Source organism: Montipora capricornis, chromosome 4, assembly GCF_036669925.1.
Source record: "Montipora capricornis isolate CH-2021 chromosome 4, ASM3666992v2, whole genome shotgun sequence".
Taxonomy (NCBI): Eukaryota; Metazoa; Cnidaria; class Anthozoa; order Scleractinia; family Acroporidae; genus Montipora; species Montipora capricornis.
Window position 1 is genome coordinate 2,374,381 of NC_090886.1, and position 12,196 is coordinate 2,386,576.

Here is a 12,196-nt window from a genome sequence, read left to right on the forward strand (position 1 = left end):
CCAGCGCTAGAACAACTAGACACTTACTTAAAGCTCCTTTCCTTTCCATTGCTTGGAAAATATCAAGTTCTTCTTGCCCCTTTATGCTTCCCATGGAATTCTACTCTAAGGGAGCTAAGACCAGCTATTTCTTTCTTTGGTCTCATAAATGTCACTATGGAAATACAACAAGTCGTAGCAGATTGTGGTAGGCTTAGCTTATGCCATCCTGACACCCTCTAACCTTTAAATTATGTTTCATCCTCTGGTTCCTTTCTAGCATTATTATGGTGCTGAGTTAGTGACATAAGGGACATGAGTTTTTTTCAGTTACCTGTTTCTTCTGTCTTTGTTTTTCCATTGCCTGCTCACTATGGCTGTCTAGCATTTGCTCATCCTCCTCTAACAACCTGGGTAGAATTTATTGCACCAATTTAATTATATAAGTAGAACAAGATAAACAGTGCATTGGTATGGAAAGCCATAACTTTAAGTATTCTTTATTCTTTTGTTCTTGAAGTTTTGTCATTATGTGACAAGGTTTGATAGTTACGTGTTGAGGTCTTCCTTTGACGTGCTGTGTTTACATTTTATGTGGTGAGGTTCTTTTATGCTTAGAGTTACACCCCTATGTGATTATAAACACAGCACATCCAAAGAAGACCTCAACACGTCATGATGGAAACATAACAGGTAACCAGCAAATCTCGTCACATAATGACAAATACTCCCACAGTACACTATGACAAAACTCCAAAACATCAAGACACTACAAGACTAAAGGAATAAAGATTACATAAGAAAGTTATGTCTTTCCATACATTGGAACCTCGAAAAAAGATTGTGTAATCAATTCCATCCAGGAAGTGAAGAGAAGATTGGGGGATGGGGTGGGTCAACACCTTTTTTCTCAAGGTCTTTCACCAGTATTTATGTCCTATGAGAATGAAATAAACATTGTTTTAACGCTCCTTGAATGTAGTTTTTACGTGTAATCCAAACAAGTATTATTTTTTGTGAACGCTGCTTTTTCTATGTTGGGTTCTCAAGGCAAAAACGAGTAGTGTTATTATAGAGGCTTAAGCTACAAAGGATTTTAAATTTTCTTGAGCAATCAATTTTTGGATAAGTTTTCAGTTAATGGAATTGGCGATTTTTTGATATATTGCATTTTGCATTTTTCATCGTCCATAGAAGTTGGAAATAGTGTGTTTACTGGGAATTTAGACAAAATGTGGTGTAAAATCAAAACACGTCAAAAAATTGAAAAATGCTGACACTGTTTTGTACATCAAACTGTAGTTAAATAGTACTGAATCGGACAAAAACTTTTTGAGTTGTAACTCTGTTAAAGGGCAATCCTTAGGCAACATTATAAAGCCGAGAAAACTCCAATCAAAGTTCTGATGTTCAAGTCATGATTTTGCCGTGACACTATAAAATTAATGTACTTTTTCAGGGATTTTACAAAATTGGATGGACTTTCTGGTAAATCCTTTACAAATCGATGCTCTAAGTAATTACGTTATATTTTTAACGATTTTCAGAAAATTAATTTCATATTTTTATCAAACTTATGACTAGACGTTAACTGACCAGCTTAGTGCTAACCATTGGCTAAGCCATGGAAAAATGTCGAAGTTGTCATGGCAAGGGAGTAGAGTTGTGGGACAGTTCTGACACTTACCTGTAATAATTGATAACCCTGAATGAAACAGTTCCATATTTTGGCATTATGCATAAATTTAATTTTATTTACCAGTACCTGGTTTGTTCATCCAATTCTTTTTCCAAAACTTTAATTTGTTGATTGCATGAGATAACAGCATTCTCCAATCCACCCTGCAAAAGAATGACCTTGGGTATCGGTACTATTTAATAAATGACTGTATACACACATTTTTTAGCAATAACGAGAAACTCAAAGTTCTAGCCTGGAAAAAAATCTAGTGGAAATAAAAGTTACTTGCAAATGATGGGGACAAGGGATGTTTATTTGCCTAAACAAATATTTAGAGAGACTGACAGCTGATTTCTTTATTTTGTTGTTTTCATCATGGGTGTCGATTTTCTGGCATACTAGGTAGTCATGTACGTCATCCTACAAAATTTAAATTCTCTATCTCTTAACGTTTTGACTCACTTTTGTTGATTAGCATTTTTACTCAGCCACTAAACAATCATTGGATGAGGTTGAGCATGATATCATGAATTATCAAAACCAAGGTCTGTGTTATCTGTGGAAGCCGAAGGCTAAGGCAGATAACACAGACACGAGGTTTTGATAATTCATGATATCATGCGAAAACCGAATTCAATAATTGTTTTATTATACATTTTTCACATAATTCATCCTCAGAAACAGAAGCCAAGCGTTCAGCCATTTTGCTTCTGAGGAGAACACTCCAAGGGGCTTAGTAACCAGGCAGACGTTGAACTTGACATGATAAATGTAATATCTGCAGCAGATATTACATTTATCATGTCAAGTTCACAAGCTATTGTGAATTGATTGAATGCTCTCGACCAATCAGATTTTTCATAGTGAGTCTGATGTATAATAATATGCATTATGTGCATGCAATCTTCAAATATGAAATGAATGACATGTGACATACAGTTTCAGACTCCATTGTGCCATAGTCCTCTTTGTGTGGGGGTCCTTTGAGACTGTCAAGCCTTGTAACAATCCTTGAAATAAATTTCAACATTTCAAATACAGTTATGTAGGGTTTGTGTAGACCTAACTTTGATACCCTCACTGTGCTGACTGCACCTTTAGCGAAGTTCATCTTTCAACCACAGGTTTTGGTTTTTACTGCTGCCAATCATGTTTAAACCTAGAACTGGCTGACAATTAGAAACACACAGTGAATCATCCCAATCATTACCTTTCAGATAACTTCTTCAATTGAACTTGGACCTCTTTCTTTTTGGACTCCCTGCCAACACTGTTGAGGACACCTCTGCAAGATGAATAGAGTCATCATTATATTGCTTAATGCAAACCAAATTGTTATTGATTAACTGAACTTAAAAAAGATAGCCTTAGAATCTATCAGGTTAAACTAGGAATAAGACTGTCATTCCTGCATCATATTTGCAGAAGGCATAACTATCATTACATTCTAGTGAAATTCAGAAATAGCAATGTGACAATAATCATGATGATGATGATAGACGAGGGTACAAATACACACCTGGTCCCCCTTATTTGAAGGGTGGATAGCACTATCCACTGGATGACTCAATTGGTTTTTAATGGTGTTTATCCCCTGTATAATGATTTACCCGTTGGATAGCGTTATCCACCTTTTGAATAACCAAGGCCTGGTGGGTTAAGTGCCAAGCTATCTACCAGGCCTCGGTTGTTCAAAAGGTGTGTAACGCTATCCACCGGATAAATCGCTATCCAGCAGATAAACACTAGCAAAACCAATTGAGTTATCCAATGAATAGTGATTTATCCAATGCATAGCACTATCCACCCTTTGAACAACTGGGGCCAGGATTATTATTACCACCATCATTATACATAATATTATCATTACTCCGAATACCTGAAAGGTATCAGAGTTATAATCTCTGTGGACTTTGTTGGGTGCAGCAAAAGATATCTCATATGAAGAAAGAAACAAGCTGCTATCACTTTGTCAGCGAAGAGAATTTCTTGGTCAAGTTCAACTGTTTAAATTTATTAAAGGAAACTTTGTTTCAGATATCGATGATTATAATTATGTCCTTCAGTAACAGCAGAAGAACAGGAAATAGTCATAATTATAAACTTTTTAAGCCTTATTGTCAAAAACAGACATCTTTAAAAATTCATTTTGGAATCGATATATAGATAAGTGCAATTATTTATTAGCAACATTTGCAGATCTTGAATCTGTTAACAGCGTCAAAAATGCCTTAAAGATGATTTTATTTAGAAATTCAAAATAATTCAAGAGAATACTGCTACATGTATATTTAATCTGGATTTTAGATTTTAGAATTCTTTTTTTGTTTTTGTGTTTGCATTTTGTTTTTGGTGATGGGGATTTAGTTCCCCTCTACCATAACCCATTTAATTAATGGACAGTCTTTGTCATGGTTTTCATTATTTAATGAAGTTCTTATATATATTTACATCAACTTGTATCATCCAACCATTTTTCAAACTTCTTTGTCATAGAATTATTATCATTATTATTATTATTATTATTATTATTATTACTACAGCTTAAAATTGAAAACCTATACAGATCTCTTCCTCTGATTACCGGTAATTCATCACTTACAGAATTGTGCTCTCCAGAACCTGTTTAGCATACATATTTGTTTCAGGGTTGAGTGGCCTCCATTTAGCATACGTCGTCTTTGAAATAGTCATGTCTGTAATATTCTTGGGTGCTTCATTGTCTTCCTTCCCTCTTTTTTTCCTTTCGTGACCCTCTTTCTTGGCAGCAGTACTTAATTTGTCTTTAATTTCAGAACCAGCTATTACACAAAGAGAAAATGCTTTAACCAGGTCTATCAAGCTGCTTGTTCGTCTTAGAAAGACCAAGAGCTTCTAAGGCCAAAATTTTTTCTTTAGAGGCAGGCTACCCACAGGAAATCTGAACGACCCAAGCTGGGGTTAGTACAAGTGGGTCTCAATACACTTACCTAGCCAGGTGATCTGGTGACGTAATTCGGCGGACTGGGGAGAATAAAATTAACGCTGTATCCCACAACCACACACAGCCTTATTTTCGAATTCGACATGGCAGAGGCGAGGTTAGATCTCGTCGGGTCTACTTGAATGTTCATTCAGTAACAGGAAATGTGGTAGACACAGATTGATCTGTTGAGTTTTGGCGATGGAAATACTGCAGGGAGTTTGGAAACAACACCTAAGGCCGTGCGCGGTTGTGGTAGACGGCGTTAAAATTATTCTTCCCAGTCCTCCAAATTACGTCACAAGATCACCTGGAAGTGTATCCGCTCATTCTTCTTTTTCTTTGCATTTCAAGAAGTGTCATACGTTAACTAAACACTAAGTGACCCAATTTTAGAAAGACACCTGTTTATTTTAACTGGAATTTTCCTATTTAATGGTCTGCCATTATTAACTTTAAAATCTTGAGAGAGCTGGATTAAGGAGAAAGTGACGTCAAAGACTTCGCTAGTTTTGGACTTATAAACTCCTAAACTTTTAAACTCCTGTATTACATAAATTAATAAGCTGAATTCACTCACTGAAATTTTAAGCTAGTGAGTAAATGACATCACTTTCCCTAGATCCAACTCTCTTAATCACTAGTTCTTCTACAGCTGAGTAAACCATCAATATCAGTGTTTAAATAACATTTAACTTTGTTTTTGTCATTACCTTGTTTAGATGATGATGGTTTGTTGGTTACTTTTTCTTCAGTAGAAGAACTGCTTTCCTTTTTCTTCTGCAAAATAGTTTACAAGAGTTATCCTTTCTTAAAAATTGAGTGGTGGTCCCAAAAACAAAGACCTGAAATTCTCACCAAGTCTTATTTGGTGGGGGATCTAAGTCTTAATTTTCTAGATTTTGTGTGGGTCTTAGATCTTAGGTCTTTTCATTTGTGTTACCATGGCAACAAACAAGCCATCTAAAAGTGTCCTACATTTTGTTTTTAAACGTTCACATCTAAAAAACAAGCCTAGTGACTAAGATGAAACCCTCAGGCTCTGCAAATTAAGTTTAAAAAATTCTCTGTAATAGATTCAGAACCACCTTAAAATTTTCCAATTGTTAAGGTGGCTATGAATAACCTGCTTAACACTTTCCAGTAATAAAAATTGGCAAAAGGTACATGTAACAGTGATCCTCGCACTTCAAATATATATACATTTATTTCATTCAATCAAACTATGGGGTTTTTATCTGGCTGTTTTGTTACCATGGTTGTTACATCACATCGACGAGTGCATCTTGCTCCTTGATATGGTATCATAACATTGCTGTTACTGGAAAAAGTTGGGTTGATTCAATCCTTCCAAATAGTACAGTTTATTGAAAGTGTTGAAACAGTTTAAATTAGCCTCCTGAATCAATTCTATTCTTTGAACAAAAACCATGGCTCGCTACCGAATCCAAAGACAAATTAGTATATGGAGCAGCTGTTGTAAACTGCTCTATAATTTGTTTAGCATTGTAAACAGATTCTATTCTTTCAGTTTACGTCATTGTTTCAATTGTGTAGTCTTTTGCTTTTAGGTTTGGGTAGCGATCCAATCACATTATACGTTAAGAGCGCTGCTACATAAAAGCCCCATAACAATATTGCCATTCCCATTCAATTTCCTTGAATATATACATATTTTACATATGATGTAAAAACTACCTTTTCTTGGAGACTGGCCGTCACACTATCTCTTGTACGCCTTTTGTTTCTCCGTGGCGATTCCTTCACCTCTTGTTCATTGGATGAAGACAAAAGATAAGTTTTTACAGCTGCGCTGCTACTTCCAGTTGTGCTGGCCTTCCCTCTGCCTTTCGGATTGTAAGCGATTCTGCTCCTTCGCTTTGACTTTGACTTAACCGGATTTTCTTCCTTCTTTTGCACATTAGAAGACGACGCTGATGCATTTCTGTCATACGTGTTACTCTTGCGACGCGAGTTTGGAGCGTAAGTAATTCTGGTCCTTCTCTTTGCCATCTTTGCAGTTCAAAAGTTCGCCATCTTTGACTCATTCCCAGTGTTTTCTAGTTATTGGTGTCACGCAATCTGTCACGCGTTCTCAAACAGACGACAAAAAAAAGGCTGCAATGCTGCCAACAAGGCTGCCAACTTAGTACAAGGGAATTTATTCAAACGCTGGACTTGAATAATTGCCTTAAGAATCTGTTGTATATTCGCGGGAATGTGCAACCTTAAAATTGCCGAAATTTTACGAAAAAGTATTTTACGGGCCCAGCCCTAGCTAAATTACTTTAAAAGGTACGTTTCGAATATGCGCTATCAGACCCCTGGCCATCTGAATATCGGAAAAAATTGTTTTTGAAAATTTGAAACTTAGCGCTCGAAGTGCGCAAGTTTCGTTCCTTATTTGTTTAATTTTATTTCGGTCTTTAACATACCATTTGACGCGCCCACCACTGAAGAAGACCATGTCTAATTTTTTGGCGCAAATCAGCGAAACGAACCTTACAGGTCCAATTCCCGATTTACTGTGCTACACACCTTGTCATGAGTTTGCGTGACATCGTTGTCGTTACGGATGGAACCTAGCCTCTTTTGTGTCGGTCTCATTCTCCCTCCCCTTTCTTCTCCTTTGTGTGGAGGGAGAATGAGACCGACAAAAAAACAGCTGAAAGGGAAGCGTCTGAAAGTGAAAGTTGTGGTATCGGCAGCGCCTCAACTAGGGACAAGGAGGCGAAAGGCTAAGTTATTATATCTGTCCCATTTGAGTGTCCCATTTGTCCCATTTGAATTTTAGGATCTTTAATACAGCCCATACTTTCAATCACGCGAGAGGAATCTGTCTCGGATTCATACTTCGGTCCTTTGAAGAAGGACATCAAGATAGACCAAATCAATCTGGACTTGTTTAGCCTTTCTTGCCGTCTAAACAAGCCGCAGACAAGGGCCTTAGAACCACCAGAACAGCTGAAGCGAGCACAAGCTCTCCGATTCACAATCACCAGACTTGCCGCTCGTAGTAGTTCACTGAGGTCACTATCTCGTTTACAGTTCCCAGCAGAGGGGATCGCGGTTGGTTTTCAGAAAGTTTTTAACAAGTTCAATTCTTTCTTTTCTTCCTTGATCTTTGAAAAGCAATATTAAGGTATGAATTGCTTGAACTTGTGGTAGCTCTCATTGTTTACTGACTAATGGACATTTTACTTGTAAAAAAGTGGTTAAGAGTAGTGGTTGTACTCATCAGACTACATAACATGAGGTTGCGCGGAATTTTAATACGTAAATTTGGTCTTTAGGGTTTAAACGTAAGGCCTTGAAATAATGTTTCTCATGTTGTTTTAGATCGGAAAGTTGAGGGTGGCATGGCTTCATCAACAGATGTTAGGGACCATCCAAGTATGAACTGCCCTGACCGGCTAGACGTGTTCATAAAGGAACTCGCCGATACAAAAGCAAAGTTCCCAGATGGTCAAAACGCACACATTATCCGTGAAGAGCTACATCATATTATACAAGGTCTCCTTATGGACCTTTCCAGTAAGTATCGACTGTTTCAAAATGCACTTGTTCATCAAGGGGGAAGTATGGTGGAAGGTACTAAGATTGGACAAGCCGATGAGTTTGACTACGTTTTTGTTTTACCAGCGTTGCAACAGCAGTTGTTGTGGAAAGATTGCAAGCCCTTTTTTGCAGAAGATTACGACATTAATATTCAATCGACGAAGCTCGTTCTGACGATGAAGGAACTTCTTTTCATGGATGACATTTTATTCCCTGATTGGTGTGATCAAGAGGAAAACGAGCGATGGAGACGTGATCTGATGATTTTTAAAGATCAAAAAAATCCTTTCAGGGATGAAATCGCTGGCATGGTGTCAGAGGCGATTCATCGATCTCTGAAATCTCTTGTTGACAATTTCCCAAAGTGGAAATATGTCTCCCGACTGAAATACCCTTCTGGCAGAACTTACCTCCAAATTCTCAAGTTTACTGACACTGGTGGATCGGAAACTTTTGTGTCTGTTGATATTTGCTTGGCTGTTCAGATTCCCTACCGTTCCACGGACTCAGAAACTTTACAACTCCTTTTTGACTTCTGGTCAATCAACGTCATCTCATGTTCAAGGAGGTCGGAATCCCTTTGGGAAATATCAACATTCTCATCTCTGCCGCTTCACTCAAACGAGGTACGATGCTATCGTGTTCTTAAGTATCTTATCCAAACCTTCCTGGAATCATATTTCGACATGTACACAATGGAATATAAAGCAGTTATAGGAACTTACACCCTAAAAACCCTGATCCTGAAAGCCATAACGGAAAGTGAGAATAAATGGGAGTTGCACCATCTTGGCCAAAGGGTGTTAGAGATCCTTGATTTGATTAGGCAGGATCTTGTCACAGTGAGAAATGAAGAATCGAGCTCACAACCACTGAAGTGGCATCCTCTAAAGGTTTCTATGGATTACTCTTTGCATCCAGTATCCGCAGAGCCAGCTCTGTTTCCAAGATCCACATTGTATGACTCGCGTAAGGCTTCGAAAGAAACGATTTTCCAACACAATGAAGCCATCGAAAATCAAGTTTCAACCCTAATTGAATTGCTTCTCGAGGTAAGAGGTACTGACCAGGGACGAGAACACATGCTGTCACAAATTGAAGCAATCGAGAGTCTAAAAGTTTCTCTAAAGAATGGTGCCCACCAAATGCCCGTAATGGAGACACTAAAAGATCGGAAGAAAAGCGATAAAAGTGGTGTCTACAACAAGTTTTTGTTAAGCTGGCATGTTATCGACAGAGAAGATTTCAAAGCCTTCATGCGAATGAGCAAGTTTAGCATTCCAGTCCAACCTGAAGGGAAAGATGATGATTGTGTAGTTCTTCCTAAGACGTTTCGTGTATCGACGTTTCTTAACTGCTGCCTGTTCAAGAAAGAGACGTATGAAGACGACAGCGTTGAACTAATGGAGATGGATGTCTTTGATCACGGCGACTGGCAACAAGTTGTTTGTTGGAATGTTAATGAATCCGTGAACTTGCGTTCCGTTCTACCAGTGGAACTTTGTTCGTTCTGTGCTTCACATAACTGAATTGTGGTCAGGCAGACAGTCATCTTTATTTTTTGCTCATTTCAGTGTTGTTTTTTTTTGTTTGTTTTTGCGAGCATTATAAGTTGGCGAACGAAATGAATAATAACAAACAAACTGCGGTTATAACGCAATGAATCATATTGAACAGCGGATAAGAAATCGAGTAAATTAAAAGTATGATCCTCGCAATTATGAACGCAATTTTAGCAATTGCAATTGTACTAACTAAATACAAAACGCGCATTCAGGGCGTACAAAGTCTTCCTTTTTGTTTATTGGACCTATTGTTTTGAGGGGTTTCAGTTTACAATCAATTAAAATTCGCTAATTCCCTGCCCAATCCCCCTCCCAACCTCCAAAGAGGACATACCGGTGCATCCATGGCATTCTGACATGGAGTACATACGAAAATATCTCGTTCCCAGGGCCTTCTCAGCTTTATGTTAAGACTTCAGATGAAACCAGCGTTTTCAAAATGAGCTGGTTTTCCTCTATAATTTCACGCACTTTTACGGGAACAGTATCCCAGCTTCCAGGCGTTTCGCATGTTTTTGGAAGAATATTCCCTGTTTTTCAGCAGCCATGTCGTTATGTGAGATACGGTATGGAATATCAACCAAACAATCTTCAGAGGAAGAGGAAGCATGGATTCTTAGCAAGGTTGAGGACAAGAGCTGGGAGAAAGATTTTGGAAAGACGTAAGAAGAAAGGGAGGAAGTTTTTGTCCCATTGATGCAAGTTTCCCTGCTAAAAGGACTATTAGAGATATCCTTTTGCGAGATGGAACAGCCGACAAGAATTGAATGGAGGAAGTTCGATGTCTGAGAGGGTGTAACGTATGTTTGAGGAATTGGAACAACAACTGGAGAACATAAAGGGGAAGTGTATTTTAAAAGACCATTCCTAACGTCAGAGTGTACTCATGTTTGGTTGACATCGTGTTTATCATAGTGATTATACATAGTTAATATGTATAATTTAATAGTCTGACGACCTTACACAAGCCATTAGGGACAGCGTGTCACCCACGACTTGTTTCCTCAAAACTTCATGACAATTACATGACGGGTGGCTTACATCACACTTAAGAAAAATGAAGAAAAACAAACATTTTATAAAAGCTAACCATTCTTGAACAAGTGCTTAGGCTTAAACAGTGTATATCAGTGCTACAAACCCACAAATGGTTAACTTTGCGTGCATTGGAACCTTTTGCTCCGTTGATTTTGGCTTGGGTGACAGGGGTGGATTTAGGGGGGGGGGGGGGGGCCGAGGCGGCCGCAGCCCCCCCCTTTCAGTTCGTCGGAGATTTTTTTTTTCAAAATATACAATAATTTTATCATTTTGTAAGCAGTCTGTTGGAGCTTTTGATTTTTTTAGCTAAAGCGTGATTTTTCGCTAATAGTATGACCAAAGTTGTGCAAATAAACTTTCAACTTACAGGCGTTAATATTATCCTTTCGAAATGAGGAAGAAGACTGGATGCGAAATACTTGTCTACAGTCAACCTATCTTACAGAGACTGTAACAATGTAAAATCTTAATGCCTATATATATAATTATATATATTTTGTGACTTTGGAGTGAAGAGTAAAAAATCATGCATCATTATAACCATAACTTATAATTTAATTCAATATGGAATCCTGATACTTTACGTTCCAGATTGCACCAGAGTGCATGTAAGAGTACCCAAATTTTCAAAATTTTCCGGGGGGGCATGCCCCCAGACCCCCCTAGAAAGTAGCGCCTAAGGCGCTACTGAGGCATGCTAACGCGCGCTTATTAGTATTCTTGTTGGGCCCCCACTTTTAAAAAAATAATGCTGGATCCGCCCCTGGGTGATGCGCTGTTTCTAACAAAATTCCAACCTTACATCGCCCTCCCCCATATGACAAAGACATCCACTAGGTATGCAAATTCAAGCTGCATTGAACACAGCAATGTACTTGAATGATTACCGCTAGTTTCAAATGGGAGTTGGATGGCAAAAGATCTAAAGTTTTGCCCCAAACTCATTCTTTCCAATTATAGAATCTATTCTACGTGGTATTTATTAAATAGCTTGATCAATTTTAAGACATTGTGTTTTGGTGAACAGTTCAAGCAAATTAATTATGTTGTTAAGAATAAGACTATTGGCAAAATACCAACAGGAATAATAACATCACCAACCAGACACCTGTGAGAGTATGTAGTGGTGACATTGAAGTAAGGAGAGGGTTCTTGGAAGCATCAACCTTGTACTTTTCAAAATCATAGTGACTTAACCTTTCACTCAAACTTTGAATCTTTCTGCATTGTGACAAAGAAAACATGTAGTTGCTTTGAAAAGAAAAATACTTGAATTTTGTGCAAGCATTCAGTCATGTATTACCGGTACTTAACATTACATTAAGAACAAGCTTCTTTAGTGCATAAATTTCATTCTGCTGTCAATAACATCTACTTCCACGCAACAACTACCGGTATGTCTTCTTTAAGGTG

At 37.9% G+C, this 12,196-nt stretch overlaps 2 protein-coding genes across 5 annotated transcripts in view; one reads left to right on the top strand and one right to left on the bottom strand.

The window, feature by feature from the left end:
- The window catches only part of LOC138045162 (centromere protein Q-like), a 9,002-nt gene extending 2,303 nt beyond the window's left edge, over positions 1-6,699 (bottom strand). Inside the window, exons 1-7 of the mRNA XM_068891574.1 lie at positions 6,321-6,699; positions 5,336-5,402; positions 4,263-4,461; positions 2,871-2,945; positions 2,598-2,670; positions 1,745-1,821; positions 314-389 (exon numbers count right to left, since the gene is read on the bottom strand). Of these exons, the coding sequence (XP_068747675.1) occupies positions 314-389; positions 1,745-1,821; positions 2,598-2,670; positions 2,871-2,945; positions 4,263-4,461; positions 5,336-5,402; positions 6,321-6,635 (882 nt within the window). The 5' untranslated portion in view covers positions 6,636-6,699. The remainder of the gene's footprint in view (positions 1-313; positions 390-1,744; positions 1,822-2,597; positions 2,671-2,870; positions 2,946-4,262; positions 4,462-5,335; positions 5,403-6,320) is intronic.
- Positions 6,700-7,270: 571 nt separating this feature from the next.
- On the top strand, positions 7,271-9,967 carry LOC138045160 (uncharacterized). 4 transcript variants are annotated; one of them, XM_068891571.1, is made up of 3 exons: positions 7,271-7,764; positions 7,962-8,156; positions 8,265-9,967. In XM_068891571.1, the coding sequence occupies exons 2-3, from the start codon at positions 7,982-7,984 to the stop codon at positions 9,707-9,709; spliced, it is 1,620 nt and encodes a 539-aa protein (XP_068747672.1). In that variant the 5' UTR covers positions 7,271-7,764; positions 7,962-7,981; the 3' UTR covers positions 9,710-9,967. The 4 variants fall into 4 exon arrangements, with proteins under 4 accessions (XP_068747672.1, XP_068747673.1, XP_068747670.1 ...); XM_068891572.1 differs by having other exon boundaries at positions 7,271-7,691; XM_068891569.1 differs by having other exon boundaries at positions 7,284-7,764; positions 7,962-9,967.
- The last annotated feature ends 2,229 nt before the right edge of the window (positions 9,968-12,196 follow it).

What these genes read in the sequence shown, in the direction of transcription:
- LOC138045160 (XM_068891569.1), top strand. Translation starts at nt 7,982, where the DNA reads ATGGCTTCATCAACAGATGTTAGGGACCATCCAAGTATGAACTGCCCT.